The 15,964-nt window shown below is 40.5% G+C and overlaps 2 protein-coding genes and 1 long non-coding RNA gene across 3 annotated transcripts; 2 read left to right on the plus strand and 1 right to left on the minus strand.

Annotated features, from left to right (window-relative positions):
- The first annotated feature begins 1,248 nt into the window (after positions 1–1,248).
- Positions 1,249–4,874, plus strand: aurka (aurora kinase A). The gene is made up of 9 exons (XM_028004228.1): positions 1,249–1,594; positions 1,801–1,866; positions 2,356–2,686; positions 2,763–2,799; positions 2,877–3,068; positions 3,272–3,410; positions 3,529–3,677; positions 3,754–3,928; positions 4,117–4,874. The coding sequence occupies exons 2-9, from the start codon at positions 1,804–1,806 to the stop codon at positions 4,297–4,299; spliced, it is 1,269 nt and encodes a 422-aa protein (XP_027860029.1). The 5' UTR covers positions 1,249–1,594; positions 1,801–1,803; the 3' UTR covers positions 4,300–4,874.
- Positions 4,875–7,548: 2,674 nt separating this feature from the next.
- On the minus strand, positions 7,549–13,416 carry slc32a1 (solute carrier family 32 member 1). The gene is made up of 2 exons (XM_028003690.1): positions 12,503–13,416; positions 7,549–10,423 (listed from the first exon to the last, which is right to left on the minus strand). The coding sequence occupies exons 1-2, from the start codon at positions 12,893–12,895 to the stop codon at positions 9,236–9,238; spliced, it is 1,581 nt and encodes a 526-aa protein (XP_027859491.1). The 5' UTR covers positions 12,896–13,416; the 3' UTR covers positions 7,549–9,235.
- A 154-nt stretch (positions 13,417–13,570) lies between these two features.
- On the plus strand, positions 13,571–14,882 carry LOC114135967 (uncharacterized). Its single transcript, XR_003593709.1, has 2 exons — positions 13,571–13,827; positions 13,961–14,882. It is a non-coding gene; the product is annotated as an uncharacterized LOC114135967 (long non-coding RNA).
- The last annotated feature ends 1,082 nt before the right edge of the window (positions 14,883–15,964 follow it).

Raw genomic sequence — 15,964 nt, forward strand, 5'->3', positions numbered from 1 at the left:
CAGCTTATAGGAGTATTGCTGACTTGACAGTCACTAATGTCCTTCACAAGGAGGGTAATTTACTAGGGGTCAAAACTCAAGAAACGGGCTATTCACAAAATGTTTTATTCAAGCATTTTAAATGGAAAGTAGAGTCAAAAGAAGAGTTAGGGATGCAAGGAGCTGATATCTTCTGTTGCTGGTCCACTACTATGTCATATCAACTTCAAAGTCAGAGCAGTCATCGACAAAGTTTTATAGAACTTCCTAGATGGTTGATTTTATTTTGTAGTAGGACTAAATTGGTACCTACCCTCTCTGCCAAAAGTAACAATGCCAAGTATAATGACCATGGTATGACTGTCTGACTGACCTGCAAAAATTGTCCAGGATGATGCAACAATCCATGTAAAAGGGGCCCTGACCAGTAATGAGTGCTTGTTTCTGTATTAACATGATTTATTTTTCAATTTTTCATCTTGTAATATTGCAGTTTCCTAAAAAAAATAATTTTGGTTTCTAAATTGAAATAAATAATGGACTATATCACAGGTTGACAAATCTATACAAAAGTTTAACTTTTAGAGCAGAACTACTGAAATAAGTTACAATTTTGACAATAGCTATGTGTTATTTTTAGTTTTGTATTCTGTTAGTGTCCTCACATGGTTTATTATGAAAAAGATTCCAATATTTTACATAAAACATAAAAAACCACATAAAATATCCCAGTTTGTTTGAGTTCATAAGAGTTCTTGTTTATAAAACTCAAACTCTACTCACATATTAATGGTTTAACATCAAGTCAATTTATGTAATATTAACAGTCCAGTGAAGTGAGAACTTTGACCTTATTAAAATTTATTGGATCAATTTATATTCTGAAAGATGATATCTTATCTTCGTCATAGGGCTATTTGCTGACACCAAGCGGCCAAATTAGGGACTTGCAACTTCCTCTTGGGAAGAAACCAACGGTGAAGAACACAATATCAGTTTAAGTTTAGTTAGAAGGGTGAACAAACATTGAGTTTTTAAATGTAGGCTTATAGACATAATAAAGATATTTATGTGTGGATCCACATGCTTGGTTTTAGAATAGGGCTTTCAATTAAGCCTCAGGGCATTGCATTGCCGTCTCGTATTTGGAAGATTCCTTTGGAAGTCATAATGACGTATCGCCCTACCCGTTTAGCATCCTGCATCAGCCAATGAAAATCAAGCTTATCGCATCCCTGCAGCCTATCAGCAGCTGGGGTTCATTTAAAGGTTTGGAACCGAGGCACATTTGAAATCAAACAGGCTGCGTTTAAACGACGTGTTCTCTCTCAGCTATCAATTGCGCTTTGTGTTTTGTGGATTTAGCTCTCTTGCTAGTTTTCCCTCTCTATAACACAAATTACAAAGGCTGTTATTTTATTTTGTTAGTAAAGCTTATCGTATTTTAGCGTTCTTTTACGTGTTCCTTGTTTATGTAGCTCAAACAGAAGCTACCGTTAGCTGGTCGATGTAGCTGCTAAGTAGCCTGGGTAGGGTTACCTGGTTTAAAGCTATTTTTATTCTGCACAACAGCCTGTTGCGGTTGCTTTCGGAGACTGTGCAATAATACATTTAGGTAAGTAACGATGGCATGCTTAAAAGGTATTCTGTGAATCGTGTTTTCAGCGTTTGCCGCTAAGCTAGCATCACAAAGATGGCTGCTGTGCCTACTTAAATTATATAATAGGGTTTAGGGTTATTGTATAATAAAATTAAAGGCGCTAGATTATTTAATTGGTGTTTCTAATAATTTGTTAATCAAACCATCTCTTTTCTTAACAGATCATGGAGTCTTCCGCATCGTTCAAAGTGGTAAAGTGCATGAAACCCCAAAGGCCAGAATTAATGGTAATGCCTAGCATTTCAATGATATTTAAGCTGCTTAATGGGAAATATGGTATAGTAGATTATTTGGCTTTATGTGAGTTGTATTAAAGGACACTATGTGTTTAATCTCCAGATATAAACGATGTGGAATAATTTGACAGGTTCCTGTCATTGAAAATATTAAATCTGTTTATCTTCCAAGTAGGGGTGTGCAATGTGGGTCTAAAGTTGTTTTATTTATTATAACGACTGACTAGAAAACAAATACAATTTCTTCAGTCTTTAAATTCTTTTTTTCTTTTCAAAAGATAACAAAAAATGTCACAGCGATCGTAGCTAAATACACAGATACTGCTCTAAAAAGACCTGCATTTTTAAATGGGTTTTCTTTGGGACTCTATTTACGTAAAGAATAGGGGGTTTTAATCGCTTAATTGTTCACACTAACCACATTTAATTGTGTACTTAAGCTTATTGATTTGAATACAATCATTTTTGTTTTGATTGCAGTCAAACAGCAATGGACCGAAGCGGGTTCCTGTGTCTTACCATTCACAAGCCATTCAAAAGTCCGTAGTCACACCGACTCAGCATCAGCGGGTTCTGGGCATGTTGAATGGGCCGCAGCGTATCCAGCGGCCCGTTAGCCAGCAGAACCCAGTACCTCATGTCTCTGTAGCTGTCAAGCACCCTCCTCCTGCTGACCAGAATGTAAACCCAGCCACTGTGAAACTAGCTCCAGCACCACAGCCAAAACCCGTTTCCCAGCATAACCAGCCAGCTGGCCACTCGGACTCGACCAAGCCTCCGTCGGAACCAGCAAAGCAGGAGAAGCCGCAGAGTGAGTGCATCACTGAGCTGGAGCAGGGAATGTCAGAGTTTTAAATGAATACTAAAATACTTATTTGCTGTTTTAGCCAAACCTGCCAAGGACAGTCAGGCCTCGTCATCAAAGTATGTAAAATCTTAATACTTTTCATGCATTATGCAGTTTTAAAATGAGACGAGAGCTACATCCCGTTTTCAAACAGGAAACCGTGGAGCCTGGAAAATTTTGAGATTGGCCGTCCTTTGGGAAAGGGCAAGTTTGGCAACGTCTACCTGGCTAGAGAGCGCCAGACCAAATTCATCTTGGCCCTGAAGGTTCTCTTCAAGAAGCAGCTGGAGAAGGCGGGGGTAGAGCACCAGCTGAGGAGAGAAGTCGAGATCCAGTCTCATCTAAGGTACAATGTGCTTATAATAAAATGTCAACCTACAGGTTGATTAAAACAGTTAAGCAGAATGGTTTATATACATTTTCACACGCTTTATTGCACAAATCACCAGTTTTATCTTAAAATGCATTTCTTCTCGCATTAGTTTCTCTGTTTTTAAGTTGTCCACAGAACTTTGAATTGTGTTCTGAATATATATTTTTTTTCTGCAGACATCCCAACATCCTTCGCCTCTATGGCTATTTCCACGATGCTTTTCGTGTGTATCTCATCCTGGAATATGCACCCAGAGGAGAGCTGTATGGCGAGCTGCAGCGCTGTGGGAGTTTCTCTGAGGACAGATCTGCAACAGTAACTGTCCCAATTTACCAGCCAGTGACCATTTTAAACATAACTCTCATGTGGTCTAGTTAAAGCTCACAGATGTGACACTTTTTTTTTTTTTTTTTTTTTCTTTTGTTGTTTTTAGTACATCATGGAACTGGCAGATGCGCTCCACTACTGTCATACCAAGAATGTGATTCACAGAGACATCAAACCAGAGAACCTGTTGCTGGGAAGTAATGGGGAGCTGAAGATTGCTGATTTTGGTTGGTCTGTTCACACTCCATCTTCCAGGTATGTGCATGTTGACATGTCTTGGCATGCTCTGTAGTCATTTCAGATCTGACATTCTGTTTTTCTTCCCATACAGGAGGTCCACCCTGTGTGGAACTCTAGACTACCTTCCCCCAGAGATGATTGAGGGCAAAACTCACGATGAGAAGGTGGACCTGTGGAGTCTGGGGGTCCTATGCTACGAGTTTCTTGTTGGAAAACCTCCATTTGAAGCAAAAACTCACGATGAAACCTACCGCAAGATTTCAAGGGTAAGAATTCTGATGATGTGGATTTTGTGTAAAATACACGCAATTATTCAACTCCTAAATTTTGCAGGGGTTTTAGGGTAAAGACAGTAATACAAATATTTGAGCTTTTTGGAGCACACAGATCCAAAATAAAAATCTTTTAGGTGTACAAACCATCTAATATGTTTATTTTTTATTTATTGACGTAGGTGGAGTACAATTACCCTCCACGTGGGTCCATTAGTGCTGGCGCTAAAGACTTGGTGGCCAAGTTGCTGAAGCACAATCCCATGCAGAGGTTGCCCATTGAAGGAGTCCTCTCCCACCCCTGGGTGCACCAGTGCTCCACCAAGAAGCCCACTACTTTGAACAGTGAAGCGTCCAGTGAGTGACTGCACTCCCAACAGCTGGCTGTGCCTACACAGTTCTGCAGAACATCAACATGCAGCTGATTTTTCACAGTCCGCTTCTTCTGCTTCGACTCAAAAGATTTTCACAAGGAGGATTTTTTTTTTTTGTCTGCAGATACTTGAGCCACTTTGTCACCCTTTATCCTGAGTTTCTTCTCAATGGCATTGTTTTGCCTGTAAATATTTCACTGTTTTTAGTAATTATGAAAAAATTTCTCAAGCTTTTGGGAGATGTTGTTACTTGAAATGGGAATACATTTTCTCCTATCCGATTTACATGTAGAAGTGGAAACATTTTGTTAATCAATGAGATGTTTGTTGCAGGCCTTGTAGTTTCCAGGACTTGCATTTGCTGATCAAATTCAAGTATAGTTGTAACCAGAAGCACCCAGCAGAGGGCGCCAGACAACCACTGAAACTCAGTTTGTTTTTAATTTTAAATACCATATTGAATTGTAATTGTGTTTGTACAAGTTGGTTTATTTTTTAAGATAAAATTGGGAGAAGCCTTTTTCATGTTTTCAAAATGGAAATAAAAACAAATCTACATAATGAAAGATGGTTTCAGAGGATTTTACTAAGTGCTTTTTAGTTTTATTGGGGGGCTGCTGAGGAGTGAGGCTAAAGCAAACTACTGTATGTTCATGGTCTTAACACATTTAACTGGCACAGGAAAACATTCCTGTTTTTCATCTGTTTTCTTTGCACAAGTGTAGCATTTTCATGTTAAATATTTGTCGGTACAGCATCACCGCATGCAGTCTAGAATAATTCCACTTTAGGTGGACTGATCATTTTTTTGATGGAAGATGCAGTACCTCTGCAGGAAAAAAATAATTTTCCTGCAAAGGTACTGCAGGAAAATGATTAAAAACCAGCACTTCTTGATGCACATTATGAATCAGTTTCAGATTTCAATTTATCTCTGGGCCTTTCCAATGCTAATATTCTACTAATTTAAGTCATTCTATTGTTGATTTGGGTACTTGCACTCACTGTGGTACTGGGAAAAGAATATTTTTGCAATTTTATTGCAGATTTTTTATATATACATTTTTAATTTTTTGGCTAAACCTGGGTGCCATTTAGAGGTATTTATAATGTCATCAACCTTGTCAAGCATCTTAGTTCCATAAAAAGAAAAGTGCTCTCCTTTGCAGAAATGTTTTAATTCAGTTACCTTGGAGAATTTTCAAGTATGAACAGCATGTTTGAAATCATGCAGGCTGTGGGTAGACCAGTCCTAAGGTTTATTTTGTTTTTGGTCATTCATAGGTGGCATTGCTGCTGTGTGTTGGTTTACTCTCCTGCAGAACCAAAGTGATTGGGTTTAAGGTTCTGCAACTGCAGGATTTACTGGTAGAGATCAAACATGATTCCATCAACTATGAAAAGTTGTCCAGTGCTTAAGAAACCAAAGCAGTCAGAAAACAAAATTACCACCACCACCGTGTTAAATCATGAGGCAATTTCTTCCCCCCCCCCCAAGGTGGAATCTTAGTGTAATTATTTTTTTAAATCATCTAAAATATATTTAATTTTATCTTCATCCAATATTGAAATTTTCTTGATGGCCTGAAACATTCAAGCGTGACAAAAAAGCACAAGAAGGAATGGACAAATACTTTTTTTTATAGTACACTTTCGTGATTTGTATACTTGACTAACCGCCGTTGTCTCGGTTTGTGCGTTTAATCTCTCTGTCCAGTAGGTGTCTCCCTACGAAAATTTGGAGAATTAAAGGAGAACGTATAAAGTGAAATGACTGCTATAAATCTGGGATTTTCTGTCATTTGGGTGCGCAGACTGTAATAATACATGATTTAAAAATTTATCTTACAGTTTATATAATTAAATGCTTTGAGGGCTTTATTTGCATATTTTACCTAAGTCATTTCCCCCCTTTCGGATTTTCTGAACATTTTCATAAAAGAAGAGGACTATCGGATCGCTCTAAATACAGAAAGAAGTACGAGTCTGTTTGTTTATTTATACCCTTCTTTTGCATGTGAACAGGCTCTTAAATCTGCAAGACGGAGCCCATCTGGTCGTTAGATTCGTTTGCAGTTGCCGTGATTTCCTGACTTCTCCAAATGAAGCCACCCGGAAATAAATGAACGGCTCGTCCAGATGTTACCCGCATGCTCAGGAGGGAATCAACAGACTGGACTAAAAGGAAGGCCTGATGCCCGCCTGCAGCAGAAAACTGTTCAAGCGCAAACATGCTTGCTCTTAAGTTCTCCAAAGACACGAATGTAGAGTGAGAAGAAGACCAATTTACGGCTCGAGTCAAAATAAACTTAGAAACTCTCTTTTTAAAAAATCTAATAAAAAAAAAAAAAAGACTCCTACCATCACCATCATTTTCTGTGTTTTATTATAGAGGAAAAAAAAATACATGTTCTGATCGTTCTTCTTTTACATAAAACCACACACATTTTTTACAATATAATTTCACTTATTTCTTTATTCTTTAATATTAATTTCACGATATATGATCACCACTTTTGAGATATACATTCCATCTTTTTGAAACCACAATAACACACTACACATACGGGGATTTTTTTAATAACATTTCCACAGGACCCATTGGATTGCACAGAATGAAAAATGTATGCACATTTTCCTCTTTGATAATCTGACTTGTATTAATTATGGTTTTCATTTTTTAAAATATTTTTAGACATCGAAATTTTTAAAACTGGAGCGTATCAAATTAATTTTCATAAACAGGCCATGTGTGGATCTAGATGCGTTATTTTTAAATTCGGTTTGCAGTTTTAGTTCGGAGCTCCCATGTTGAGAGAAAACGGGGCTGGATGGAGGGAGGCCACTAGATGGAAAGAAGTTAAGATGGAACTTTGTTATTGCGTGTCGATAAGCTCAGAAACAAAAATGAGGAGTCTTGTGGAGGGGAAAAGGCCTGTCAAAGCATCAACACGTCCACGCCACTGAACCAGAACACTTAACTTTTGTTTGTATCTATGTCCCATTTTCTGTAGTTTGTATCATACATTCAATGCATAGTTTGTACAGTTGCTCTCTTCTATTTGATGTTTTTATTATCAGTGATATCCTGATTATTTTTCTATTAAAAAAACAAAAACGTTGTTCGACTTTGATGCAGATTGTAAAATATCGGATTATATATATGGATATATATATATATATATATATATATATATATATATATATATATGGATATATATATATATATATATATATATATCCACTTTTTTTCCTCCGGCTTGTTTTGGGCTTTAACACCACAGTCAACCCCTGCAGTCACGTTGCAGTTTAAACTAAATTTAATCACTTTTATTTCTTTCTTTCTTTCTTTCTCCAAGCCTCTCAAACTCGATCGTTGCGATCTCATGTGGGGAAGAAGCACCGCAAGAGCGACACGAGCGTCTGCCCTCTTTTTGCAACTTTTCTTAAGGTCAATGTTGTAAACGTTCACTCCACTGGAAAATATGTTTGTGTTTCTTTTGTTCGCGTATGTATACAACACGTATCGACTGGGCGGACGCGTTAGACTCCCTCGCTGCTGTTAGACTCGTGTGTGTAAAATACATGAGAGATAGCGCGCAAATGTGTGTACGTGTGTTCAGTGCGCGCTTTTACGCATGAATCAAGCAGAGGGGGAAGGAGCGCACGCCGCTTAGTGTTTGTGTGTTTTTAATGTTTTCACTAAATGGGAATTTGCAGTTAACGAGTACAGGTGCATCTCAATAAACTAAAATATGACCGAAAAACCAATTTATTTCAGCAAAATAAAAGTGAAACATATTTTATAGATTAGTTACAGGCGGTGAGACGTCGCTGTTTCAAGCGTCTATTGCGTCTATAAGGTTTACAGTAAACGGAAACCTCACATTCAGTTTCTGAGAAAGTTTGAATTTTACATAAGACCAGATGAAAAGAGGATTTTAAACCACAAATATTCTCAAAGGCGTTTAGCTCAGGAGAGTTTGCAGGCCAGTCAAGCATAGTGACACAATGGTCAATAAAGTGAAGCATGAGATTATCTAAGCTTTCCTGGTAGAAGGTCTGATTCTGGACCTGAAAAACACAACACCAGCAGATGACAAGAATCCGCAAATCTTCACTGGATGTGAAAAATTTTCCTCTGGACTTCAAACAACTCGGATGCGGAGCTTGTAAACTAGTCTTCCACAGTCTTGGGCTTGGGTTGATTTCTAAATTAAATTGAAAATTAACTTTTATTTCTGGCAAGAGAAGTTTGAATCACTTAGACCAGTTGCTTTTATTCTTACCTTAATCAAGACAATTCTGACATTGACTCCAGCTGTGATCCATGCCCTGGATAGTTCTGTGTGTGGTGGCTCTAGAAGCTCTGACTTTAACTGCAGTCCACGCCTCGCAAACTTTAGCATGCCTTGTTGACATATGTTGACCTAGATTCTGACTCATCCAGGAGATGACCATTTAAAGTGCTCAAGCAACTGGGTATTTTCTCTAATTCTTTTTTTCTTCCACAGTTTTTCCTTCCACTCAACTTTCCACCTTCAAACAGCACCTTGTGGACAACCATCTTCTTTAGTAATGAATTTTTTCTGGGTTGCTCTTCTTGCTCAGGGTGCCAGTGACTGTCTGATGAACAGTTTTCAAGTTATCACCCTTGTCTTGAAAACTGCTATGGTGATGATATCACATATTTGTATCAACATTGATCTCTTTATTGATCTATGGAATATTTTCCTTCTTAAAGTAACTGAACTTGGGGTTTTGACTTTGTATAGGCAAAATTACTAGAAAATAAACTTGGAAAATGTGCCACTGTATGCAATGAATACATATGAGTTTCACTTTTTAAACTGAATTAGTAAAATAAATTTGCTTTATGATTCTATTCTAATTTATTGAGATGCATCCGTCCTCCAATGACTCGTCTCTATTCTTCTATGTTATATTTGAAAGCCTCTATGAGCCCCTCCATGGAGTGGATGAAACCGGATATGCTGCATATACCGCCTATTACAAAGATGGAGACGTCAAAGAACACCTGGTGCCACTGAAGCTTTCTCCATAAGAGCTTGAGGTGGAAGATGCTGGGAAGCAGAAAGCAGAGCCCGGCACCCGTCAGGCTGCCGGTGAGGCCCATGAGCAGGGCGAAGTGCGGCACATAGATCGCCATGAGCAAGGTGAACACCACTAGTATACATCGGAGAGTCAGTCCCCAGGACTTTAGGCGTCCATCGCCTCCGTAGCAGTCCGGAAAGAAGGCGCGGCCCCCGTCCTGGAAGAAGGTTTTCTCCAACACCTCCACGGCGGCGAAAAAGGGCAGCGGGTAGGACAGCAAAGCTTTGGCCACCAGGAAGAGGTTGACCACGGCTCGGATAGTTGGTGGCAGGTTGTCTGTGATCACCTCCTTGGTTTCATCTGCCCAGGTCAGGTAGGCCACCAGGGCGAACAGGCCCTTGAGGATACAGGCAGCGATGTGAGTCCATTTCATCATGCAGTGGAACTCGCTGGGTTTCTGCATGTTCCCCTCCAGGGACGGCAGGAAGATCTGCGAGGTGTAGCTGAACACGATAATTCCAATGGAGATGGGGAACTTCTTGACATCGATGTAAAACTTGACCTTGTCCCAGGCCCAGTCCCTCGCCCTGGATAGGCAGTAGGCGATCACCAGGACGTTGATGACGAAATGCGCCATTGTGCACAACAAGCTGAACTTGGAGACGGCTTTCAGGTTCTTGAGGAAGGCGCAGGGGAGCAGAGCGGCGGTGGCAATGATGGCCCAAGACTTCTGGGAGATGGGCATGTTGGGGAAACTGTTGTACATGAGATTCCCGCTGACGACCACGTACAGAATACAGGTCATCACCAGCTCTATGATCTGAGCTACATTCACGACGTGACCGCCCAGCGTTGGGAACCTGGGCGCGCAGCAGGCGTTGGCAATGTCCACATAGGAGTCCCTCACACGGACAAGCTGCCCGTCTTCGTCCTCCTCGTACAGGCAGGCGATGAGGATTTTCCCCGTGTAGCAGCACACCACGGCGGCGAAAATAATGAGAAAGAGTCCGAGGTATCCTCCATGCAGGATGGCGTAGGGCAAGCCCAGAACGAACATCCCCTGGGAACAGAAAGTACAAAAACATTGGCTGGTTGTACAGAGCGGACCATCAGGTGCGCATCCAGAAAGTTTGGCTGTGGTGAACAGATGGGGGCAGTTATATTGTTTTGGGGTGGCTACACTAAAACCAAAAGTAACATGAGAACTTTAGGAAGTTTTTTTGTTGGTGCTTAGCTAAGGTGGACAAACAAACAAATAAATAGATAAATATATATTCTGATGCTAATGTTTTTCTTTTTAAATGGCCTGCAGTCTGTAAATAATTATTTTTAAATACCTGTATACAAACTAAATTGGCTGATTTTGTCATGTTGGCCATCATACCATGATGCCACTATTATTTTTTTAATGTTAAGTGATTCCTGCGTTTTAGAAGACAGTATCAGGAATAAATTACAGACATTCAAGAAAAGACAGAGAAATACAACAGATTTATATAAATTACATAAATAAACAATTAAATAGCAATTTATTGAATTTTTTTTTTTCTTCTCTTAAATTTTCCCAAGTCATTAATATTACTCAGGAAGTGACATCACTGCCATTCTATTAAGGGCTCCAGCAGGGAGGCACTCAAGACCCCTGGAATACTTGCACAGAATATAAATCTCAAAACTTTGGATTTGTAGTTTTATCTATCCAAAAGGAGCCTACATTTAAGAGACCAAAGGACAAACATTGATTAGATTATACACTCATTTATTTGTAACAATGTGCATCATGTTTATCTCTTCTTTGAATGTCTGTCAGCTGATTTTTGCTACTTGAAAGTATGAGCTGAATGATTACGTTGTTTAAAAAAATGATAAGGAAGATCAAGATTGTTTAATTTCTTTTTGCGAAATATAAATTTCAAGTTCTAAATAATACTCTTTTAGATGTGTTTAGTGTCTGCTTTCTTTGGTGTGCCATCCCAAGATTATCATCAGCCTGTCTGGACCCCATTCAGAACTTTGTGAATGTACCTCTGCTGTAAAAAAAGGAGAAGGTTTCTAATTCATAATAGTATTTTAAAGTTTATAAATATATATGTTTTTCTTTTGCTGCTTGGAAGAGCAATACATTAAACAAATAAACATCTCTATAAAATTTCCTTATTCTTTTTATTAATATAACAACATGAAATTGCAGAAGCGAGAGTCAAGCAAAAACGTATTCAGTGACAAAGTTAATTTAATAGTTGTTTACTGTTCCTGTAAACCACGAGACAATACTTAGAGGTGCTGTGATGGCTGGTGGGCAACGGGGCTAACTGGCCTAATTAAAGCATCTATAGGGCCCCATGCTATCTTAGGCCGGCCCTGTCCGCTTGCAGCGTGTTTATGTGCGGCTGCACAGCGTGACTACACAGAAGTTGTCATGTTTTTCATGTTGTGGGTTTTCCACATGGCTTTGAGCGCATCCGCCCGCCTCTGACGTCATCGCAGACTGGAGGAGACACACTCTGACGTCAGTCCATGACCACAGCATAAAAAGGAACTGCGTGGATGGAGGAATTTTTGTCGCATAGCCCCCTACAGCAGTGCGCACTCACGAGTCTCTACTCCTAATTTCTGCAGCTTTTTGTCTCTCAATGAGGCGTGTTTTTTTTTTTTATAATTTATTTTATTCAATAAAATTGTGATTTTCCTTGTAGAATCCCCCCACTTTTCTGTTAAGTTTTAAATGCTGTAATTGGTCCTTACTTTTGATTTCCAACAGGACAATATACTCGTTTTGGCATATAAAAAAAGAAAGACTTGAACCTGTTTGCCTTATTGGTCTGCAGAATTATCAGGATCGTACATCATAGACAGTTGAAATTACTACAGACAAAGAATGTGTGTTGAGGGGAGGGGAGGGTTAACGGTGCTAGGACATCATATACCTTTCACTTTTATTAATGCATGAGCCGATTCTAAATCAATGCCCTCTTCTAATAATTATTAAAACGCCACAATTAATAAAAATCACTAATTTATTAAAATTATAAATTATTTTTTGTTTTCTTTTCCTCTTAATCTCCTTTCAGGTGTGCATTATTCTCATATTTCATAGCCACACCACGGGCGGTTTAACCAATTAGAACCGAGTCTTTACCTGGATTGCGTTCGTGACGTTCCAGCCCGCTTCCCAGGCGGTGATTTTTGGTTTAACTTCGGACAACTCGTTGTTCGAGCCCCCGTCCTTGGAGGCAGAGTGCGGCGGACCGGTGCCGTCTCTCTGGTAGTGGCTGTCCCCCTCCAGCCCGCCGCCGTCTCCGCCGCCCTCTCCTCCGATCTCGTCGGAGGACAGAATGTCCATCTGCATGCCCTGACGGTGGTCGTAATCCAGGTCGTCGCAGGAGGCAAAGCCCAGAGCCTCCTCGTCCGTGGCGGCCTGGAAGCCCATCCTGGCGAACATCCCGCTCACCTTTGCCGTGGATTTGTTGGACACAGCCGTGGCTGCGTTTGACAGTTTATTAGATATCTTGCCTCTTATTAACGTCGCCATTTTTCCTCCTCTGTTGACTCTAAACTGTCCACTGACTAATTAGATGTTTTTTCTTCCTTTTCCCCCCACTCAATGAAAAATGAGGCTACTGTGTTCTGCAGCTCCTTAATCTCAGCATGAGATAAAGCCAAAGGGAAAAGCGCAAGTTTGGCTTCAAGACACGACGGTTTTCAGTTGCTATCTCCACTTCTTGTTGTGTGTGCGGCTGATGCTCTTGACTATCCCCAGGTTCATGTCACCTTCAGACGTCGCTGCTTCGTTTCTGCATCCTGGTGCTGCGATCTGACGCTCGACGAATGTAAGCGCACCTTTTCAGTCTCCGAGGCGCTGTGCGCAAAAGCTTTACGCACGACCAAAAAGAGAGAAAAAAAAAAACTGGAAAAGAAAAAGAAAAAAAAAAGTCAAGCCACAGGTTCCTGCGGGGACTGTGTTGTGGGTTCTTTATTTTAGGGGGTAGCTATAAGGTGGCAGGCAGCTTTCCCCAGGAGTTCAGGTGCCTCTACTGATGCCAATGCGGTACCGTGGAGCCCGGGGAGGGGGAGGCAGGGACGAGACACGTGTCCTCATCCGCCTGCCAATGCAAAGCACGTCTCCAGCCCTCCCAGTGCCCCACCAGGAGAAAACGGGAGAGATTTGCTGCATTTCTAGGGGAGGTGCTTGCTGCACCCCGACCCGCTCTCCCCCAACCTAGAATCTATTATGCCTCATCCTAACATCCAATGGCATTCCGAGGGCCTCAAATCTTGCATAACTTTACGAGTATAAAGGGGGGTAGGAATGTGAAGAAACCCGACTCTTTGGAGCAGAAAATATTACACAGAAATCTAGAAGCTTTTCAGTTTTAAAACTGTAAAATTTTCCAAATTTATCTTCAGCGAAGAGGAGAGAGAAGCATCAATGGGATTATTCTGGACCGCGTCGATCTGCGTTAGGTTTGTTGATGCTCGAAGGGGATTTCTCTTTTGTTTCTGGTGAAATTTTAGGGGGAAAAAAATCAGAATGGCAGTTTCAGTTTGAAAGAAGAATATTTTCAATGAATGGAAACTTTGTCTTCTTTCGTTTCAGGGAGCATGCAGGTCTGAAGTACCTGCAAAAAATGTTCCAGCTTCGGAGGAACAAACCCCAACCACCATGTTGCTTAGACAATTTGAGTTGAGGAATGTAAAATTTCGTCCTGATTCGAGATAGATTTGCCTTCTCTCTGTCTCCTTCTCTGTCTTTTAGAATCATTATTTATTAGTTTATTTAAAAAAAAATCGCATTCCAAAAAGGCCAGTTTCGTGTTCTTAATGCAAAACAAAAATAAAAATAATAATAATAAATGGTTTCTTTCTGATTTTAAAAGATGTGACAAAACACTCTCGTAATTCCATTCATTGGAATATGCATTCATGGAGCTGCTGTGTAACACAGACCCACATTCCTGTAATCATTTCGCAGGCGGTGCCTTGTCAGTAGTACTTTGTGTTCTCTGTATCCTCAGACTGCCTTCAGGCTGCAGAATCACAGAGTCTCACCAGGACACCAAGCTGCGGCCTATTCGACTCGATGCGCCACTTCAGCCTGTAGTAACACAGACTAACCTGCATCTGCTACAACCCTGCTGTTCTTTATACTTGGTAAAAATAACAAATTGTCACATTTAAATCTCCGATTCTGGCATAAAATACAAGTCTGAGAAAAAGCTTTTTTCTTTCTTTTTTTTTTTTTTAGCTTTTTTTTTAAGCCTTTCTAAATTGTTCCGTCCTGGTTAGATCAAAGCAAACAATGCTGTCTAACAATATGTTTTGATACATTGGTCTCCATGAAACTTCTCGACTAAAATGTTGTTTTAAGTTCAACATAATTTTATATTTTAAGGATAGAATAAACGCACAAAAGCCAAGCTGCTCCTCCGACGCATCCAGGCTACCGGGGCAGCATTATCAGGCCTGTGCATCACCAGTAAAACCCTACAAATACAAGGCCAATAAATCGCTCGCTCTGCTTTGTCCGTCCTGTCCTTTGTGTGCGCGAACGTGTGTGTGTGTTTTTCCGCTACGTGGGAACGAAAATGGCTGCTGCTTTGAATGAAAGAGTTAATGACGGAGCTGTTATCAGCGGGCTGCAGACCTGCTCAGATCTGCGCTCTGAGCTGATGGAGTGCGCTGCAGGATGAAAAGAGCAGCTCTGACACCACCAGCCCGCAGGTCACAGAGCTTCCCAGCACCCACTGTAGTAGTAGTGGTGGTGGTAATATAATAATAATAATAATAATAATAATAATAATAATAATAATAATAATAACAGATTTTTGTGAAAATACACAAATTCACGACCTTAGACATTTCAGATTGTGCAGAGGTGATGCACATTGCCAAAACTTGTTGTAAACGGTGTAAGGAATAAATGCTTCCTGCAGTTCATCACCCACGCCGGGTGTCACCGAAGGTTCAGGGTGCCAAGTCCCGGAGGATCCATCCATGTCAGCATAAATATGACCAATCACAGCCCCTTATCGCTACTGTCAGGTGTGTTTGACCCACATGTCCGGTGGTGATACAGACGGGAATCCGGAATACTATGTTTTGTACAGGATTTGTGGTCAAATCTATTTTCTCTGGGGTCCGACAGGCACATCTCCCCCTCTTCTTCCCCCCCTCCTCCTCAATTTCAGCTCCCTGGCTCTCTTTTTTCGCATTACACACATGGGTGAGCTGGCACAAGGTTCTCCGCTCTCTTGCAATGGCTCCCTCCCCATCCTCCACACGACTCCCGCAGCGCTCCCCTCCGCCCCCAACGTTTCCCCAAAATTCACAAAATAATTTTCGATTTCTGGCCGCATTTCCCTTTTGAATAAGCCGCTTTAAAACACAGACCAGAGCAAAATAAAAGGAAAACATGCATTACACAGGCCTTTTTTTCGGTAGATAATGGCTTTGTTCCCATGACTTCCCCGACTAATTTCGCTCATGTCTCTTTCCATTCCAGACATTGAAAGATTTCTCTAAGATAAGGTAATAACAAGGTGATCTCTGTGCGTAAAAGCGAGAAGAGACTTAGGGGTGTGTGTTATATAGAATGCACACA

This window comes from Xiphophorus couchianus, chromosome 20 (assembly GCF_001444195.1).
Source record: "Xiphophorus couchianus chromosome 20, X_couchianus-1.0, whole genome shotgun sequence".
Taxonomy (NCBI): domain Eukaryota; kingdom Metazoa; phylum Chordata; class Actinopteri; order Cyprinodontiformes; family Poeciliidae; genus Xiphophorus; species Xiphophorus couchianus.

Coding starts and splice junctions, on each gene's coding strand:
- aurka (XM_028004228.1), top strand. CDS start 1,804: ATGGAGTCTTCCGCATCGTTCAAAGTGGTAAAGTGCATGAAACCCCAA. Junction 1,867..2,355: donor CCCAAAGGCCAGAATTAATG/GTAATGCCTAGC, acceptor TTTTGATTGCAG/TCAAACAGCAATGGACCGAA. Junction 3,929..4,116: donor CCTACCGCAAGATTTCAAGG/GTAAGAATTCTG, acceptor TTATTGACGTAG/GTGGAGTACAATTACCCTCC.
- slc32a1 (XM_028003690.1), bottom strand. CDS start 12,895: ATGGCGACGTTAATAAGAGGCAAGATATCTAATAAACTGTCAAACGCA. Junction 10,424..12,502: donor ACGTCACGAACGCAATCCAG/GTAAAGACTCGG, acceptor TTCTGTTCCCAG/GGGATGTTCGTTCTGGGCTT.